This window comes from Gobius niger (genome assembly GCF_951799975.1).
Source record: "Gobius niger genome assembly, chromosome: 18".
Lineage (NCBI taxonomy): Eukaryota > Metazoa > Chordata > Actinopteri > Gobiiformes > Gobiidae > Gobius > Gobius niger.
This window is the reverse complement of record NC_136869.1, coordinates 18453590-18467082: the sequence shown is the minus strand read 5'-3', so window position 1 is coordinate 18467082 and position 13493 is coordinate 18453590. Positions and strand designations below refer to the sequence as shown.

The following is a 13493-nucleotide window of genomic DNA, read 5'->3' as shown; positions in this document are numbered from 1 at the left end:
AAATGTAACAAGGTATTTCTGTCCGCTGCTTGAATGTGGAGACAATCTAGAGCCAGTCGAAGCTTTGTGCCATCAGATATCTCAATAATATACTGTACTCCCACTGTTGGTCCCTTTTGAACGCTGTTTTTATTCTCTGTGGAGGAACATGACAAAGTAATCTCAATGTCCTTTGTTGGTATTGACTATTTTAGAGAGACTTACTCAGCTGAAGTTCAACCTGAAATGCCATTTATCTAGATTGATATTTTAGTATTTTACACTTTACAAAATTGTACTGAAATATTGTCTGTCAAATAAGATAATTTATTATTTATGTTTATTATATCGACATATCAGTATGACGCTCCTGATATAGCAGGGAGTTGGATACCAGAGTTACAGGGTTGCGCAAAACCCGAATGACCCTCCTGGCTATTCTAAAGCTTGTGATGTAGAATTACAAACAGATGAATATTTGTATATAAATGAATGTTTCCCTATTTAAATGTAAACTAAAAAGCCCAATGAATTTACATGTTAAGCAGATAATACATATTTTTTTTTTTGTAAGTACTGTTACTACACCGTTGATGTTATGGCACGTGTACGAGCTCTTATCAGCATTAAAACAAATATACCATTGCCATACATGTGTTGTGTTTGTTTCCCCGGCATGTGTTTCCAATTGGAATATAATTAAGCAGATTACAAGGCCGGCGCGGTGTGTGCTTTTGGGGCATGTTCCTTCCGCAGGGCTGGGTCCCCATAATTAGACGGCACTTCTAGGCCCTGGCTCAGCCTCCTCTTCTCCCTCTATCGCTCTCTCCTGTTTGGCCTACACAAAGATCTGCCGGATGATTCGTCATTCGTTCATCAGTCATATTGTGACTAGAGGCATGCTGACCTCACAGACCAGGGTTCACTAAAGGGGGGGAGGAGGAGGAGGAGGGGGTGGGACTGTCTTTCTTTTACAAGGACCACATTGCTCTAGCATGGTGGGCCGCAGAACCCCAGTGCCCGGGGGGGGGGGGGGGGGGCTCGGTGAGATCCTTATTGGTCATTACGCGCTGCTGAGGAGGGAACGACTTTTTGACAAGCAACCAAAAGGTGGGCATGCCAGAAAGCAGACCGAGGAATGCGGTGGCTTCAGCTCTCAGCGGCCACATTATTAGGTACACCAGTAAATACTGTGGGTTCAGGGAGCGTTCACACCCCTCTATATATTGTGAGGGGTTTATTGTTTCTTTTCTTTTACCAAAACAAAGGGTGAAATGATTTTCGTGCACACATTTTGGATAACTTCCTTTTCAATTAGAGCAACTTTTTTTCTTTTTCTCCTCAAAGGAAGCAGGGGGGGGGGGGAATGCAGCTGTTGTTCCTTCCTCAAATGAGCTATGAGTAGACTGGGTTGTTGTAAGCTGCCCGCATTACGCACACTGAGGCAGACGCGCACGCATAAAAGGTGCAAGAGAGAAAACTGTTGACGTCTGCCATTTGCCTGTGTTAATTTATGCAGGATTATGCTAATGGGGAGGAGCCGTTGTAAACCGCCTGCACACAGGAATGTCTCTGTGCCTGTGGAAAGACTTGGATGCCATACTATTTCTGGGATTCAGTACTGCTTCACATAATTTGAACCAAACATTTTCTGATTCATAATGACAGTTTTATACCAATTACAGTATCATTGAAGTTTGCGCATTTCAATTCAAAGAGTGTAAAAGATATCCTGGAACCTTAAAAATTCTATTATTTACACTTAGCTTCTAGTAATTCATACATGCATGTATGTATACTGAAACATACTTTAAAGCAGTATTTTTTTTTTACAGTGGTATAGAAAAAAAATAAAGTTCCAGTTTTAGAAAAAACAAAACTTTATTTGAATCCCATGTGACCCCAACTTGCCACAAACATTGCACAGTATGAAATGAAATCACATCATTGGGCATTGTGTCACATTGACTATACACATGGTCCTATAATACAGGTAATTGCTTTTTGGTGATTTCAAAATGCTGTCTCCATCAGGAGAGACATCTGTAGTGTTAATGTTTTATTCACTGGCCATTTAGTTCGCTGAGTTGATGGCATGAAGGCTCACACTAAGAACCTGCTACATTGGTCATCTGAAATATACCCCATTGGGGAGAAGGAAAAAAACAAAAAAAAGAGTAAAAAAAAGGATAGAGTTTTCTTTCTTTTTAAAACAGCTAAAAGTAAAGTACAAAATCAAAACTATACTTATACTCATGAAACACATAACATCTTCTACAGTAGTGAATAACTTTGTCATTGATGCCAAGAGCAAAGTATGTTTTAAGACACTGAGATGACCTTTTTCTGCCTTAGTGTGCAAAGGCACCAGGCAGACCAATCATGAACCAGTCTCTGAAATGTAACGGTAAACATGTGGAACAAACAATCCCTGTTGGTCTTTCAGTGGGTAAGGGCTGAGTCTAGCTCTTGCTTTGCTCTGTAAAACAACATACAGATACATGGAAAGACTCCAGACAGGCAGCATTTTCTGATAACATTTTTGGTCCCTGTGCAAAGATACACATGTCAATACATACAAATGTCTATGAAATGAACAAACAAACATCTTACAGCCAAGGCACCTTGATACAGTTTTCTTTTTTCAATAAAAAAACATCCTCAATTTGATTGGTATACCAAAAATAGAAATGATCAGGCTTTCATGTGGTTTTGTTCTGTTACGTGCAGAAGAGTCAGCGAACTCCACAGAGTTCGACAATGGAGACACAGTCAGTCCTGTCCTTCTCTCCCTGTGTCCCTTTAAGAAACCAGCTGTTTGGCTTGCAGCTCCATCTCTGCAGCCCTTTTGAGAGCCACATCCACAAGGAGCTGGAAGCCGCTGAAGTCCTGTGTGAGGTCTGGGGGTGTGGGGGGAGGGGTGTTGAAGAGCCCGCTGCGGGGGCTCATATTGCCCTCCATGCTGGTGCTGCTGAGGATGGTGGTGGCTGCTGGGACAGGCCCTTCGTCACGGCACCGGAGCAGTGCCTGGGCCTGTACAGACTGCAGCAGCTCTGCAGCACGCTCACAGTTCACTGCTGCCATAGTGGGGCTGCCAGTGACAGTGGTGTGACAGATGACAGATGGCCGTGTGGGCAGGAGCACCGGGGAAGGGGGCGTTGAGGTGGGAGGGGGTGTGGCTGGTGACATGGCCTTCCTCAGGACACTGGGCACAGCCAGTTCGAAGCTGGAGGGGTGCAGTGCTCTCTTGTCGTAGCTCTCATCTATAGAGGATGCAGGGCTGCTGTGTTTGGGAGACTGCGAACTATCAGAAAAGCCATCTCCTCCTTTGCTTCCTTTTCTGGATATTGTGAATTGGTTGGGATCTTTGCCGTCTTTCCGCAGCATCTCCGGAAGAAGTCGCCGCCGTGCATTAATGAACCAGTTACACACCTGCAAAACACAAACACATGCTCACTACTGTTCTGCATTTGCACTGCGGTTTACACAGTCTGCTGGTACACTTATCTCCAGGTGCAGCCTGCACCTGGCTTTTCAATAGAGAAATCAAAAATAAAAGCCACCTATCCAACAAAGAGGTGAGGCCAGAGGCTGCATAACTTTATCATTAACTGTTTACTACAAGTGAGTCTAACATCAAAGCTCATTAGGTGCATATTAGCTTTGATTTAAAAAGGGCTTAATAGTGTGGTTAAATATTTAAAACAAAAGTAATCTCCTTTGTCAGCAAAGTAATCAGGCCCTGTCTTCTCTCGCTCCCTCCTGCAGGCTAGTTGTAACTGGCTCAGCCTCTATGTAAATGACTCTGCATTGTTCCCAGACAGCTGGGACGGAGAGGGGCTGGAGGGAGGGAAATTCCTGCGCCTGTGCTGTGCGCCGAGCCCTGAGCAGCACAAACTTTACTCATGGTGTCTCATACTTGTATGTTGCAACACAGCACTGCTTTGGATGACCTTCAACTGTTTGTGTGTCATATTGAGTTTATAATAGAGACAGGAAATGAGTCAAGTCTTCCTGAGTTTTCCTCTGATAAAGCTCATGTGTTTTGCTCTGGCTCTCACCTGCAGAGTGGACAGTTGAGTCTGCTTGGACAGGAGGGCTTTCTCCTGCTCAGAGGGGTAGGCGTTGTAGCGGTGCTCGTACAGCCAGTCCCGGAGGATCTGCACAGACTCCTTGGGCAGATTGCCCCTGCGTTTCCTCTTTGCACTGCTTCCGCTGGATGACAGATCCAGAGGAGCATCCACGCTGTCTTCATCGTCTGTCTCACTCCCTGACAACATCATCAGGCCTGTGTACAAGAGGGGAACACAGTGCATGAGACAATGAAAAGGAAAAATAAAGAGCCTTTTATGACACATGCCCTGTTGTCAAAGCCGTTCACCAAACACAATCCGTCTAGGAGGCAGCTGATGTGTCAGAAGCAAGCTGTCAAGTCCAGCCATGTGATTCATAAAAGGAGAACAAGAGGGAGGGAGTTGGAGAGGAAGGGACGTGGACGGGAGGGGGGCATTACAAAGGCTAGTCTGATGCTGTGTCAGTTATAAAACCTGCCTGGACAAATACAGGCCAAGTCTGGAGCACAGCACACCTTGCATGCTTGAATAACTTGAGCACACCGGGGTAACCACAAAAGAAGTCAAGCTGAAAAGGGGGGGGGATTTTTGTTTTGAAGAAGCAACAGCGTGTTTACAGAGATTACAGACTACCTTTTTAAGTTTAAGGCATGTCTAATCAAAGTTATCAAGATCACAGCAGATTAGCCTTTGATGTCACCAGAGCTTTAACACTGACATGCAATGGGGGAAAAAACTACACATTCATGTCAAGTACTTCTATTACTACTACTACTGTTACTACCACTGCCACTTAACATAAATTGACTTGCTGATGAGTAATTCTTTTTGCTGCACACGTCACCAATTTACAGTAAGAAGCGCGCAGGATGCAAAGCAGTTGTATACGTGGTGGTGGCAGAAATGTTGATTCACTGTATAAAACTCAGATCAGATGAACAGTGGTGGGAAACGAGTCCGAAAGTTCCTACAGCCCACAGGATGAGGTAATTACGTAGGCTGAAGAGGGGAAAGGGGGAGGGGAGACCTGTTGCAAATCAGCGTCTCCAGACTAAACAAAAGAATCCGGGGCTGCGTGCTTCTTTGTGCGCGATTCAAAAGTTTTATCTCCGTAAATTCTATCTTTGCTTTTTTTTGGAGCAAAGTCACCCCGAAACGTCAGCCGTCGCGGTTGTAGGAGAAGGGGGCCGCCGCGAGTGACATACGCGACGTTTTTTCGCCCAGTTTGAACAACTTGTAAGGAGCGATCTATTGTGTGCGCCCGAGCACCACGAGGTCCGCGAATGTAACAAGGCGAACAGGCAACTTCCCACAATGAGGTCAGGGTGATGAACGTTAGCCTATGTTTGGACCTCGACGCATTTCCACGACGCGGGGAAGTGTTTTTTCAAAACGCCAAACAAAGCCACGGAATACACACATAGGCTTGAAATGCAACCGAAACTGTGTAACGTTTACAAACTATGCGACTCATCAAAAGCCAAAACTCGTCAGACACAAACTTCCATCAACTCGACCTCAAATGTCTCCCTTTACGCACAATATCAGTTTTGGCGAACAACCGTGAGCTTTTTAGAATGAACTTTGACTCTATAGTTTACACCAAGCTGGCATCATTCACTCTCGAAAACACAACCGTGTGATTGACAATAACCAAAATGTGTCAAATATGGATTTTTTTACACGTCTGAAGTTTGGCCCAATACATTTTTAAACTTGTTTTCTCGACGGTTTAGCCCCGCGCCAGCACATGGCAGAAAGCCCCCTGTCATGTCTGGAAAGGAAACAATAGACTGCATGGCTTGCATATGTGGGGAAATCGCTTTCTTGGGTCGTTTTTTTTCTCCCATTACGTTCATCTTGATTTCATTACAGTTAGAAGTTGTAATCAAAATCACGATCTTACCTTTTTTCGACTTCATATCCGTTTAAAAAAAAAAAAAGAAAATCCCCACTTTTGGAACGCGCAAAAAAAACCGTCTCGTGTTGTATTGCAGTGTTTTCTTTCTTTCCCCCCCAAAGTGTATCCGAATATTCGAAAATCCGTATTCATCCAAAGTGTCCTTTTCCCCTGTTTCCCTGGGACGTTTCTCGCTGGACACAGGAGGGGGGTTTTACCTGAGCCCTGTGCGTCTCCTCGGCTCAGAGCCCTTTTCTCATTGACTGTGTGTTTGATCCTGAAACTGGGTGACAGCTATCTTTGACAGCTGCGTGACTCAACGCACAGAGATCCTCCCACCAGCGCGGCGGAGGGCACAGGGAAAGAAAAAAAAAAAGAAAAAAAAAATCTGACATCAGCATGGCCGCAGCACTGACATGGATACAGTAGCCTATAGGTACGAGATTTAACCGTAGCACGCCTCCCGAATAGAGACCTAAGGAAGCAGAAATGGTTCGGTAGGGGGCTCGGACGCACACTTAGCTAACCGTTTTGGCGCGCTGTCGGAATGAAAACAAACAACAGGCTGCCCCGATGGCTGCGGACAAAAACAACATTGTAACCAATCGCTACAGGCGCTACATTTAAAGGCTCTAAAGTTGATCCTTTCCATTACGCACCGTCGCTAATCCAATTTAAAGCACTAGTTCAACTTTTTTAAGGCGACACCAATGCTTCTTCTTCTCTTATTACAATCTGGTTACGTTTATAGCCAACAACTGCGTCCCGTTCATACCCTAGAACAATCGACTACTATTTAGGCTATGGACTTTTTTTCTTTATTAACACAACGCGCTCTTGGCGACTTAATGTTATTGCCTGTTTTAACAGACGTTGAAAGCGCCCAATTATCCGAAAGCAATCTGGACCATGCGTAAAGACTTGTTTTACGCATCATGGTTGCACCAGCGCAGGTTACTCAAGACAAAAGTATACGGCAAAGAGAAACGATCAATGTCTTCATTAGTATGCCGTGCACAGCCTTGCGACAGCTGCTGTAGCGCCGTCTCTTTGCATACATTTGTTCCAGACGGCATCCATGCCTCCGCCGATGACTAAATGTCGCCCCCCTGTGTCTGGCTGCGATACTTCACCTGAAATCAGCACTCTCTCTTGGCCACACAAAACGCTTGGTGTCCCTCTGCTGGAGGCTGACGTAAATTGCAACAAAAACATACTCGGTATATTCCACAATAATATCTAGAGCCCAGTTTGCCCAGCGTAAGTAAACCCTTTACTCACTTTTAATAACCCGCGTTTATTCACAATGATAATTTTGTCAACCTTCAAATACAATATTGTTAACTTTATCCTTAAAACAATTTAGGCTTAAACTGGCCAGTATGCTATATGTCTGATCCTATCACATACATAACTATGAACAGACTGTTTATCATAGGGATTTGTGCCACAGCTGTTTAGTGAGCTCATATCTAAAAGTGTCACTGACTCTGTCCTCTGAATCCTCTGTGCGTAACCGTACATAATCTCACACACTGGACATCACCTGATAGGGCACAGCCTAATATTCCTCCCAAGCCGTAGAGCCGTAACTAGAAGCTATTAAAAAAAAAACATGCCTTTTTGCATATAGTCATCAGCACATAGCAGAATATGAGTAGGATTAATCAATGACAATCATAATTATTTTGGTTTGATAAATAAGCCCTGTAGTGAAATAGCCTAATCTACTGACGGCCTAAAAGCAGCCAAGTGTAATTACCTTGTTAGTTACGTCGTTGATAAACAGCCGTACCTGCACTGCTACAAAGTTGTCTCTAAAGCGCAACATGTACACATCTTATTTTGAAAGAAGACTTCCTCATCGGAAGCTGTTTTAATTTGTTTATGTTTCTTGACAGTTGTGAAGCGTCCTGTTACCGTCCTAAGTCTAAAATTAGGGAGGCACCCCGACTGCAAATGACGCACGAAGGCTAAAGCGGACCGTGCGCTCGTGTGGGTCATCGGTAAGGGACACTGGACCATGGAGACGCTTCCACAACTTTACTGTTGTCTGTGACATACCGTGTATTTTTAGATGGTGTTGTCATCGTTCTGTAACAGCCCAGCGGAGGCGTTCGCTATAAAGGAGTGCTACAAAATGCAGTTGTACAACAGTGTGCTGACACACTACCCAAAGTCGACTCGCAAAGTTACAATAACTTTAAGAACAGCGCCTGGTCGTCAGATTGGGAATACTTCCTCTTCCTCTGAAGTTGACCCGAGTGGATATCCAGAACCAGCCTCAAGTTCAGCGACCAACGGAGAACTGCTCCAGGAGGGCGCGTCTTCCGCCAAAATGCCTGCTTTCTCGTCTTTTGAAGCTCCATCCATGAGGCCTTTTTACTTCACGTCCACTGCGGAGATCTTAATACGGAGACCTGATGGAGTCGAGAGGTCTGTGCCTGTCCATATTGTGAGGGAATCTAAAGCCAAGTCCCCGTCTCCTGGTGTTGTCCAGCACAATGACAGCACTAACTACAGAGACTGTGACGTACTGGAACTTATAGATCATATGAGAAACAGAGCAGACCAGCTCTCAGCTGAGTGCTCAGAGCTTGATATGAACAACATTTTTAATTCCAATGTGTGTCAATCCCGAAAGGAGGAAGTTCATGCCTGTAGAGCAGCTGACAGTGAGACTGCTGCACCATGTAGGAGCAATGGATGGGTGTCATCTGAAGAGGAGCCAGTGACCTCAAGGGCCGATAGATCTGAGAAAGCCCAAAAGCAGGTGATCGGTGACCCGGACCAAACTGGGGAAGACCAAGGGGAGTTTGAGCTGAGTGTGCTACAGGAAGCTTCCTCACAGAAAGGGGACATTAACAGTAAAGTGCAGCGGTACCTAGCAGAGGTAGACTGCCAGAACAAGTATCTGGAAGAGCACAACAAGTTCAGGTACCACATCATACCAGATGGAAACTGCCTGTACAGAGCAGTGTGTAAGTCTGTGTACGGAGAACAGGCCAAGCACAGTGAACTGAGAGAGCAGACAGTGCACCACATCGCGGACCACCTTGATGAGTTTAACCCCATCATAGAAGGTGATGTGGGTGAGTTTCTCATCAATGCAGCACAGGACGGAGCCTGGGCGGGATACCCAGAGCTCCTGGCCATGAGCCAGATGTTGAACGTAAACATCCAGCTGACCACAGGGGGAAGCCTGGAGAGCCCCACAGTCTCCACCATGCTGCATTATCTGGGAGAGGAGGATGCTTCCAAACCGGAGATCTGGCTGAGTTGGCTTTGCAATGGTCATTACGATGCTCTTCTGGACAAGTGTGTTCCCAACCCAGAGTATGAAGAGTGGTGCAAGCACTCACAGATGCAGAGGAAACGAGACGAGGAGCTGGCCAAGTCTATGGCAGTTTCCCTGTCCAAAATGTACATTGAACAGAATGGGGACAGTGCCAAATGAAGTTATGATGAGAGTTTACTGTAGAGAGCAGAACCACTGATTTAGTTTCTATAAGTTTTTTTTTATAAGATTTCTATGAATACAAAAAGGATGTGCAGTGCACTTACTTTGTTTTTTTTACTAAACAACATGGCCAGAATAGTGGCTATTGTCTGACGGGGTGATTGCGTTCTTATAGTCTGTTACATTGTGGGCTGTTCATTATTTATTTTCTCTTGTCGGCAGACCAAATATTTATGTTGTCTACACTGTAGGCCTTTGCAAAAGATATATGCAACTTTGATTTTTGTGCCACATGCCGATCTCATTTCTTTTGCACAAATGTATTTTGTTCATTTAGTTAATTGCTTTGAGTGAATGCTTCAAAATTAAACTTTTAAGGAAAATGATCATGTTCAATGTGTGATTCGTACATGTGGTTGTCTTTTTACTTCCTTCATTAAGTTCATCAGGCAGTCACACACACACGCCCTCAACTGACTAGTCTCATGTACTGTGTCAGGAATTTATAAGAAACAGAAACTGGCGCCTACAGCATAGTTCAGTTTACTTAGTTTAGCCTTATTTGCTCCTGACTAAGCTCACACTAAACTATTCTGCCTGGAGTTTCCCTCATGCTCTTTACATATATTTTCAGACAGGATTTCACAGTCTTGAATGAAATGACCATATTAGTCTGTAGTTTCATTTGTGTGTCTGGGACTTGTAATAGCCTAATTATTTTATACACTTTGGGGCCTGTAAACCGTCTACCCTCAACAATAGCGCTGTTCCCATCCTAAAAGTAATTGCAAAACATCGAGTTGTTTTGAGAAAGCGTCTGAAAACTGTGCGAATGAGATGTGAAGCAAGCCAAGAAGAAATGTGTTCGAGGATTTGACAAGCTGGGATAAATGTTTGAATGAAATGAAAAAAAAAAAAAAAAATGCTGTAGAGGAAAATTGCAAAACCATAAGCAACGTTTTTGTGTGTATTTATCCAGGTATTTACTGTTTGGAGCACCAATGTGTCATTCACTATCACTTACAAATACTGGGAAAGTGTAAATAGAGTGTAATGCACAGGTGGGCAAACTTATCCTGGGGGCCTAATTTGGTTTTGATGACACCTTGTTTATTAGTCTCTGAATATAACTGGTTTAACATGGCTGCAAAGTGTTGTCGCTATATGTGCATTTCGACAAAAAATGACCCTTACATTTTTATAAATCTAAAGAGGCACATTCAGTCAGTGCAACACACACCTTATTGAAAAGATTGAGCAATTTATTCTTTTTCCTGGTGAAAGTCTACTGGCCTATGTTAAGAGAGCAAACTGACCCAAAATCTAAAAAATTAAATGGCCTAAATAAATAAATGAAGAGTTCAGTTTTGCCTGCAGTGTCTCTCCCTAATTTGAGTCCATTAGGGGGCGCCACAGAATGCTTCAAAAGTTCAGGCGCGTCTGACTGCCTTTGAAACAGCAATATTACTTGAAAGGTTGTAGAACTGATGTATCAAAAGCCTGTGACATATGGTGCATTACGGTGGGCGCACGCGTTTCCCCCCTATGACTGTCTTTCTGAACACTGAACCCAGGCTAATTTAACAGTAGAGCGCATTTGTCCCAATAGAATGATGGAGATGACGTCACTCTGCAGTCATGAGGACATGGGCAAAACTTTTCCCCTCTCTCTTTCGTATGTTGTCACAGAAAAAAACGTGGCTACTCTGGGTGCACGCGCTTCATCCTGACGCTATACAATGAGACGTGAGGGTCAGAGGGCATGTGATGCGAAGGGGGGGGGGCAGCTTCACCACCGCAGTACTGGCACGCAGTCAGCAGCTGGAGGAGCACTCGGGAAGTCAATGACACACGGAACGGAGGGTCAGTGAAGGCAGAGCACGTGCAGAACGCTTGAGACCCGCCCGCCTCCGGTTGGCTGATTACGCGCGTCGATTTGAGAAGTTGGGAGAGAGTTTCGAACATCCATCTAACTGTTCTCCGATACAGCCGACTCTGTGTGTGTGTGCGCCTCTGACCCATCGCAGGACCAGGACATGTCGGGACACCGGGTACAGTTCGTGGACCTACCTGCGAGTGACCACAAAGGAAGCCCCAAATGTCACAGTAAGACAACAGTCTGTAACTTGTTGCCAAATGTGGCTGGAGATATAGCCTTTGCCTATATTATTCAAGCCAAACTTTTGAAGCACTTCCACTTGCTAGTTTGTAACAACTGCGATTCAAATTGTAAAGATTACGAACTAAATTGCAATCTGGATAACATTTCCTCAGCCAATTATGTCCAATTTCAAATCAAAGCGTCACGTATTTCCATCTGTGTTTTACAGCATGCAAGATAAATTCCCTCACACTCAATATTAATGAGCTGCCCGCCTGATTGGCTGGCCAGCTTATTGCGCTTAACACAGAGATGCTGAGATGCCATTGGATATCATTATCACAGTTATTTGTGGTGCGCTCCATGTGGCATTTTATGCGCCCCTTGGTACCCTCAAGATGAAGTGGCAGTTGCCCTTTAAGTGCAGCCCCCCCCCCCCCCCCCCTTCCTCTCCTGTGATGCATTTTATGTCCAAACCAGTAACATTCATGCAGACCAATTAGCATGTGAACTGAAGAGGTAAAGGTTGTGTTGGCATGTGTCTTTTGCCTTCGCTTTGCCGCTCCTCGCTGCGGTGTGTGAGTGTGTGACCACAGCAGACCCAGAGAAGCTGAGCTCATCGCCATGGCGACAGTTTTGAGTGACAAGCCACGTGGGGGGAAAAGACGCAATGGAAAAGTGCCAGTTTGCTGCACACACTGCCACAGACCCCCCCGGAGCATTCACAGTCTGGCAGGAGACCCCGTTTGCCGGTGGTCCTCAAACTGTTGTACGCGGGCTTCATGCCTGTTTTCACATTCTGGTTTGGTTTGAATCTTGTTTCTGGTCTAGGCCTTGTTTGGCAGTGTTATTGAACCATACTCAGTCATCCGCATTTCTCCCATCCTTCAAAGGACGTACGATGCACAACAAATCATTTTCAGTCAGGCCCAAGTTGCATTTTTACCATTATTCTGTAGTTCATGCCTTGGTTTTGTGCATTTTTTTTCATCACAGATATTGCTGTCCCTCTCATATTTGTGCCATGTATCCCATTCCGCCATCCTGTCGAGACGAACGTGACGCTCGTGCTTCTGTGGATCACTAACGTATGTTGTCACTGAGCGAGAAAGTGCTGATGTTGCGTGCACGTTAAGCTCTCGCGGACAGAATGGCGCTCACGCAGCAAACCACAATGTGCCCCTTCCAATCGGCTTTTGCCACCGTCCGGAGGCAGCCAGGTGACATGGGGTCAGGTTACTGCCAACTCTGTTTTAGCGATGATCACCACCCTTCATTGACAGTAGGCAGAGGGCTGAGCTGCATGATAAAACAAGTTTAGTGTCTTAGTGAATGCAGGTGGAGGCAGAAGGACAAGCACACTGAAGAGATGTGCTTTGCAGGTGAGACGGGTGGAGTAAATGTCCTGAATGGAGGGCAGAGGGGTGATCTTCTTACCGGCTCTTACAATACGCTGGATACTGCAGCTGTTCAACATGCTCTTTTGTCATTGACTGAAGCTAATTATTTTATTCAGCGTATTTTCATGAGTTATAAAATGTTCGATAACACAGTTGTAACACTAGCATATTATGTCCTGGGATAGACCATCCCAAAGTGCCACACACTTAAACACGGACAACAGTATAAATATCCATATCATGTGCAGTGTTGATGTTTAGCCGTGTCAGCTGCTCCTGTTAACAACTCTTAATCCTCCATTTTGTTGTCGCAGACAGTGGCAACAGCTGCAGTCTCAGGCATGATCCTCCCCTTCCTCTTAGGTTTCCACAGACTCTTGAATATTATGTCAGCATTTTTATTTTTTTTACCAGGCGCTAGTCAAAGAGCCACTTGATGAGAGGGCTGATTGGAGATTTGCATTCAAACTATTCTGATGAAGAATCCCATTTGCCCGCTCATGTCATAATCAAGAGACTGTCTTCTCATGAGATGTGGTCTTTTTTTTTTTTCTTCTCGCCTTGTTACCTAGTCCGGTTT

The 13493-nt window shown here is 44.8% G+C and overlaps 2 protein-coding genes across 2 annotated transcripts; one reads left to right on the top strand and one right to left on the bottom strand.

Moving 5' to 3' along the window:
• Nucleotides 1-147: 147 nt before the first annotated feature.
• Nucleotides 148-6000, bottom strand: tgif1 (TGFB-induced factor homeobox 1). Its single transcript, XM_079576059.1, has 3 exons — nucleotides 5959-6000; nucleotides 4041-4267; nucleotides 148-3411 (listed from the first exon to the last, which is right to left on the bottom strand). Exons 1-3 carry the CDS (start codon nucleotides 5972-5974, stop codon nucleotides 2782-2784), a joined length of 873 nt encoding a protein of 290 aa, XP_079432185.1. The 5' UTR covers nucleotides 5975-6000; the 3' UTR covers nucleotides 148-2781.
• A 1849-nt stretch (nucleotides 6001-7849) lies between these two features.
• Nucleotides 7850-9722, top strand: otud1 (OTU deubiquitinase 1). The gene has a single exon (XM_079576014.1). It carries the CDS (start codon nucleotides 8030-8032, stop codon nucleotides 9407-9409), a length of 1380 nt encoding a protein of 459 aa, XP_079432140.1. The 5' UTR covers nucleotides 7850-8029; the 3' UTR covers nucleotides 9410-9722.
• The last annotated feature ends 3771 nt before the right edge of the window (nucleotides 9723-13493 follow it).

Excerpts from the sequence above, each read along its gene's own strand:
- tgif1 (XM_079576059.1), bottom strand. Across the intron at positions 3,412-4,040 it reads CTCAACTGTCCACTCTGCAG|GTGTGTAACTGGTTCATTAA; the intron begins GTGAGAGCCAGA and ends TGTGTTTTGCAG.
- otud1 (XM_079576014.1), top strand. The coding sequence starts at position 8,030 with ATGGTGTTGTCATCGTTCTGTAACAGCCCAGCGGAGGCGTTCGCTATA.